Source organism: Protobothrops mucrosquamatus, unplaced genomic scaffold (assembly GCF_001527695.2).
Source record: "Protobothrops mucrosquamatus isolate PMUCROS unplaced genomic scaffold, P.Mucros_1.0 scaffold1853, whole genome shotgun sequence".
Lineage (NCBI taxonomy): Eukaryota > Metazoa > Chordata > Lepidosauria > Squamata > Viperidae > Protobothrops > Protobothrops mucrosquamatus.
The window spans coordinates 98,705-105,654 of record NW_015387983.1 but is presented as its reverse complement, the minus strand read 5'-3'; the positions used below and the strand labels follow the sequence as shown (position 1 = coordinate 105,654).

General features: G+C 39.7%; 1 protein-coding gene across 1 annotated transcript in view; it reads right to left on the bottom strand.

Moving 5' to 3' along the window:
- ZFYVE1 (zinc finger FYVE-type containing 1) overlaps positions 1-6,950 on the bottom strand; it is a 21,795-nt gene extending 14,845 nt beyond the window's left edge. The window contains exons 1-3 of the mRNA XM_015823378.1: positions 6,896-6,950; positions 5,229-6,051; positions 991-1,495 (exon numbers count right to left, since the gene is read on the bottom strand). Coding sequence (XP_015678864.1) covers positions 991-1,495; positions 5,229-5,726 — 1,003 coding nt within the window. The 5' untranslated portion in view covers positions 5,727-6,051; positions 6,896-6,950. The remainder of the gene's footprint in view (positions 1-990; positions 1,496-5,228; positions 6,052-6,895) is intronic.

Genomic DNA, 6,950 nt, shown 5'->3' with positions numbered 1-6,950 from the left:
GTTCTCACAGCAGCCAACCTATTGTACAAGGAAGCCCACAGTCTCCCAGAAAAATTTGGGAGTCTTCGTGGACTCACTGCTCCTGCTTGGAGAGCAGATGGCAGCCATGCCTGGTGGGGAGGGCTTTGCACAGATTCATCTGGTGCACCAATTTCCTGGACCGGATGGCCTTGCTCATGGTTACCCATGCCTTGGTCACCTCCCATTTGTATTACTGCAGTGTGTTCTACCTGGGGCTGCTCTTGAAGACTTCCCAGAAAGTTCAACTGGACCACAACACAGTAATGGTGGGCAGAAGCTAGGTTTGCCCATGTTAACATCTCTGTTGTGTGAGATGCACTTACTTCCAGTATTTTTCTGGGTACAATTCAAAGTGCTGTTCATCACCTTCAAAGCTCTACGTGAGACTATCTATGTGACAGCCTTTCCCTAAAGACATCTACTTTTCCTACTATGTCAGATAGGGTGGGCACCCTCCTGGTTTTGTCATCTAAGGGGAGCTAGGAAGCATGCCTTTTCCACGGCAGTTCCTGCCCTACGGAACATTTTGCCCGCTGAAGTTCAGCAGATCTCCATCCTTTTACCCTTCTGTAAAGCTTTAAAGATCTGCTTTTTTTCTCCCAAGCATTGGGAGATTAGATGATGATATATTTGCATGGATTGACATCAGCTTTTTCTTTTTATTGTTTTTATTATTTTATGTTTCGAATGTTTTTTACAGTTTTCAAAATAATTTTATTGGGAGCCACCCAAGGTTGCCTGAAAGATGGGCAGATATATAAGTGTGTGTGTGTGTGTGTGTGTGTGTGTGTGTGTGTAATATTTACAGTAGTCATTTTGATGATCAATTCAATCCAAGGGGGAGCAATACTTTGATTCAGCACTTCGTTGGAAAAGAGTGCTTCACCTGAAGATATGCTACATCAATGCATCCTGCCAAAGTTTCATGCAGCCCTAATGCACAATATATTTCCACTGGATTCTACTCACCAGCACCCAATAACTGTGTGTACACAGTTTCATGAAAGATAATGACTCCAGGACCCAAAGTGGACAATGGAACATCCAGTCCACAACGGGCTGTGGTTGCTTTCAGTTCTTTGGTGAAGTGTTTTAGGTATGCTTCCGAAGCATCTCCAAGAAATTTGAAGAGATCATTGTGGAGCCTGTCAGCATGTGTGCGGTAGATGATGAGATCTGAAATAGCCAAGACCTTCAGAAGCAGCCGGGTCCTCTGACTTAGATTCTCCATGGCACCAAGAAGACCCTCTGTGTCAATCACTACCATTTTATGAACAGGGTCATAGGCAGCCCAAACACCTACTGTACAAGACTCCTGTGCTGGAGACGTTTTAAAGACTTCACGGCCATAAAAGAAGGTGTGGTTAAGGGTATGAGATTTCCCATCCCCTGTGTTCCCAAAAATAGACACCACCTTTACGTGTTGGTCAGCCTTGCAGTTCAGTTTCCTGATAAATTCTTCTTCATTCTCCACCTTCCAACACAAGGGGAAAAAATTAAGGTTTTATGAGAACATTAAAGCTGCTGAACTCTGCTACTACATAAACCTAACATGTAATCAAGCTGCCAACTACCACGTTAAATCTGCAATGCTCAGAGTGGATCAGACTTGTATCAAAGGGACCCCCATATTTTAATAACCTCTTCCAAGAATGCTACTATTTATATATCTTTATACTATCAGTCCCCAAATAGATGGGGATATCTATCAATTTCAAAAGGCTAAGCCAACTGAATTTGGTGTGCCATTCTAATCCTAAAAGGACTTTAAAAACCTTATCGCCCAGTGATGGCGAGCCTTTTAGAGACCGAGTGCCCAAACTGCAACCCAAAACCCACTTATTTATCGCAAAGTGCCAGGGCTGCATCAGCATTGTGGTGCCCTCAGGGGCTGTGGGTGGGCGTGGACCACTGGGTGGGCGTGGCTGCAGTGGTCACAGCAGACTGGGTGAGGGTGCCTGGGGCCAGTCCCTCGCCATCTCTGGGGCATCCCCAATGCAGCTTGGTCGCTTACTTCCTGCCCTGTCGCTTCCAAACGCCACATGCTAGCTACTCTGGCGAACTCTGCTGGGGCAATGGTGCGCGTGCTCACATAGAGGGCTCTGAGTGCCTCTTCTGGCACGCGTGCCATAGGTTCGCCACCACTGTTATAGCCTCTCTTAGAATAGGATTATAAATAGTCAAAGCAACATGACAATGATTAAATTACAAATACAAAAACCTTGGCATTCAAAACAAAACACACAAAACATCTATAAAAGAGTGGTTCACATCTCATAATAACTCTACAATACTTAGTATATCAGCCTAGGACTGGAGAGAATTAGGTCCAATGTGCAAACGTAACACCTACTCAACCAGATTAAATTTATATTGTTGTTATCAGGATAAAACTAGGAAAGAAATGAATGGAAAAATTGATACATCTTGAAAAGAAAATTCATTTTTGTTCAACAAATAATGTTGTTTTTTAAATGGGTATTTCTTTTTCTTATGCCTTCAAATCAGTATTGACTCCTAGAACAGGGGTCCCCAACCCCCGGTCGGTGGACCGGTACCGGGCTGCAGCATGACAGCAACCGGTCTGCACAAACAAGCAAAAACCCATCCATGGGATGCAGGTGGCATACAAAACCAGCCCCCTCCGGTCCACAGAAAAACCTCTCTCCAAGTAACCGGTCCCTGATGCCCAAAAGGTTGGGGACCTCTGTTCTAGAGAGTACCTGGAAGTTTCCCTGCAAATTTGTTGGCAATTTTTTTTCAGAAGTGGTTTGCCATTGCCTTCTTCCTAGGACTGAGAGAGAGTGAACGGCTGGCTTGTGCCTAAGGCTGGACTACAAGTCATAGTCTCCCAGTTTCTAGCTTAGTGCCTTAACTACTAGACCAGGGGTCCTCAACCTCAGCCATTTTAAGACTTGTGGACTTCAATTCCCAGAATTCCTCAGCCAGCAAAGCTGGCTGAGGAATTCTGGGAGTTGAAGTCCACAAGTCTTAAAGTGGCCACGGTTGAGGACCCCTGTACTAAACCAAACTGGCTCTTAGGATCTATCATTTTCTCTTATGATATTTTCCAATTGTGTCAGCCAGCACTTAAATAATAGGATCTTGGATTACCAAATTTAACTATGAAATTTATTTCTGGGAGAACAAAAAGTGGGTATTTGTTCAACTCTTATTAAAGGATACCTTTAAATTAAATAGACATATAAAGGATCAATTTTAATCCTTGCCTCAAACCCTTAAATTTATATTTTTCATCATATTCATTTCTAAGCAAAATTTGCAATGTACAGAAAAGGGATCCTAGGTCTACATGTGGAATGAAATGAAGTAAAGTCCTACAGAGATAGAATTACATTTATAACTTCATACTGTGTGTGACAGAGCCAATTTTAGTGTTCCTTCATATGAAACGCTTATTAAAAGTAAAAAATGTTGTGCCAGAACAACCTTTCATGCAAACAGATACATCAAATTTTGTGAATACTAGCACAAAATGGCTGCAGGCAGGGCTTAATTATTCCTCAAATGGCAGCCATGGAAAGTGTGGCTAGTCAGAAAAGTCAGACAGAGAATGGACCATTTCAATTTATAGCTGCTTAAGAAGCTGCAGATAGGCACAGTCTCATTATACTCTGAAGCACTATTTTCCCTTGAACCTGAAATACCGTACAGCCCAATCAGAAATAAAGGGAGGAAAAAACAAGCAAACAAATTAATCATGTTTTCTTAATTTAGGATCTTTTTCTAACTTAATCTTTTTTATGTATTGTTTAAATATTTTATAAAGGCGTTAACAATAGTAAAGTTAAAGTTGCATATTTGCTAAATGCTTACATGGTATTGTCTTATTTTGTTCATCATCTCAGTTCAACAAATTGCTACTATAGGTGGGAGATGAATAATATGATTAAGGATAATTATTTGCCATGATCTTCACTTGTTCAGAAAACAGCAATAATGTCTAGTTAGATTTACATTTTCCCCAATCTGGTACCCTATAGATGTGTTGAAATTATAGTCAATTGGCCATGATGATCAATTAAATTACAATTAATTGGTTGTGGTGCTTGTTACCATCTTTTTAAGGAAGGCTACAAATTAAAGGGAGAAAAAAAATTATTGTTCTTATTAAAGATATTGGTCAAAGGTTTAAACTGGGCATCCAATAAATAGCAGCTTATGCCACTGAAAACTTTCATGATGACTCATTCAATCTGTACTCATTGGGTACAAATGATTACACAGTACAGTTTTGCAAAAGTTGCTTATGGACTTTGGAATTAAAATGCTAGTTTCCCAGAAGTCAGGCCCAAGGTTTTTCTCCATAATCTCAAAAGAGTAACAGCAATATAAATAGCGATGCCTCTGCCTCCTACAGTATCAGAAGAAATCAACTGCTTGGTTCCTATATACAATTTATCCTGATTTTTTATGTATATGGAAACACTGCAGAAAAGCTCTGTTAAGGCAAATGGGATAGGAACCCATGAAAAAAATCATTTGGGTAAGTGTCCAAACATTAACATAATTGATAAATTGTGCTAAACTATAATTTGACTTCTTTAATTTTGGTTTAGCACATTGACAGGGTACTCATATTAGATTATTAAGAAATGGTTGGCCTATCCACAGTTTACTGAATAAGCCACAATTGTCTAGATAGACATGTTGTACTAAGCCATAAATTATAAATCATACTACTTAAATTTTCATCAAGCTATGCTAAAACCAAATCAACTCTATTATGATTTAGTGTGATGCTTGCAGACAGTAGGATAATGGTATAAACTACTTATCACAGGGATGGGCAACAAATTTTCCCAAGGGACCAAATGAGAAACTGAGACTGTTGTGGAGGATCAAACCAATAGGGCTGTGAAAGTGCGTGAGCAGGCAGGCACGCGTGCACATAAATTGGAAAAAAATAGCAGTCACCTTTGAAATAAAAGCAATCCACGCAGGCCAGACAGGGACTGCCAAAGGGCCGGATGTGACCCAGCGGCCATCAAATGCCCAGATCTAACTTATCATGTGTCTTGTCAAATCATAAGGAGAGCATCACTTGAATATGAACTGATACGAATATGAAGGGAAACCCTTAGAGTGATAACTGAGTTTATTTTTTCCAAAATAGCACCATCCTGAACCAAATAAGACATTCTTATTGATCTCTATTCATTTTCAAAGCTTAAAACAATTCTTACCTGAATCTCCTCTGTTTCATCCACCAGCAGGAAGCTTATCACATGTTCTGTCATCTTCTTCCTCTTGGTCTCCTCATCCATTCCTTCCTCCTCTTGCTGCTCATGATGTCTGCCACTATGGTATACGGTAATGGGATGTTTCCTCTTATTTCCCCCAGCATGAGTTCTCTTCTGACACTCTAAACATAAGTTTATTTTGCACGCTTGGCACCTTACGGTTGCCCTTTGTCTAGAGCTTATGATATTGTTCTGCAGGATGCTGCCACTTGTGACTTTGCAGCTGTCACAGTAGGGGACATGGCCAGGTTTGATTCGAGTCCGTTCGTGATTTCGAAGTCTTTCTTGTCTATGCAGTTCTTCTTCGCAACGCTGACACTGCAAGCTTCCACATTCGTCACATTCAAAGACTGCTTCATCTGTGCCACTGCAAGCATAGCTTTCCTGACACAAAAGTGTGGTATTCAGTCCTTTATCTACAGATGGAGGTTGGGCACTCATCTTCCACAAATTATTACTTTATAAAACTGGGTCTTTTTATCAGATACATACATTGGTTTGCCAAAGGACTAAAATTAGTACTTATCTTAAGAGAGAGGAAACTATAAAAGTTGGGATATATGTATCAGTTTTGATTCTTCACCTCTATGATGCTTTCATGAAAGGCATAAAAAAAGTCCCACTTGGCTTAAGAATTGTAAACACAAGTTTCCATAATGACTGAGGGGGCTGTAAAATTCCACACTTAAAGTCACAATAAACTTGGATACATGTAAGAAAAACAATCTGTCTCCAAAATGTAAGCTAAGTTTTTTCTTCGCAATGTCTAAAACATAAGGGAAAATATTGATTTAATGTATACATATAAAAACATACACATAAACATAAGTGCAATAATATTAAAAAGCCTGTTACTTTCTTTACATGATTTATTTCTCCTTCAAAATGAAAAACACTTATGGATATAGTTTAAAACTTTTGCATAACAAAAGATATCTCTGATTAAATTAGTCCTATACAAAATCTCCACTCGAGCTTCAAATGTGATTAAAAACAACCTGGGGATTCTTATAACAGATTGGCAAGGACGATTTTATCAAACAAGTGTAGGACTTAACACCATTCAACTGAGAGGCCCATGTAGGTTGTTTTAAACAAGTCACTTTCCATTCAAACTGTGTGGCACCTAATCTTAAGTAAAAGTGCCTTGGACTGTACTCTTCCAAGCAAAGATAGCATCTTTCATAAACACACACCAAGTAAACCACATCAAAGTTGGCCATATTGTTAAGCCCTACAAACAAACAATATGTCCTATAGTGATGAATTAGTTACTTAAAGTAAAGCATTAAAAATTAACTTTAAACTGCTTTTAAACAGGCCAAGAAAGCGGGGAGGGGGAGGGGAAAAGAATGGTTACAAAAACACATCAGTTCAGTGTTTACTTGTGACTCACTCGCTACCACGAGAAGATCTTGACTTAACCCTGTCCGATAATCTAAAGAACATAATATATAACTCACGGTTTGGTTGAGTTAGTTGAAAGCAGCACATCCAGATAATCTCTGGATTAATTAATTAATTTCTCGCGAGGCGCTCTATCTCCCCGTATAAACAAGAACAAGCGAGAGGAAGCGGAGTAAAAATAAGACGACAAAAACAAACCGTACAGAACAACGCAGCCCGATCTATTGTTTATTAAACAATAGGCATCTTCTTCCTCCT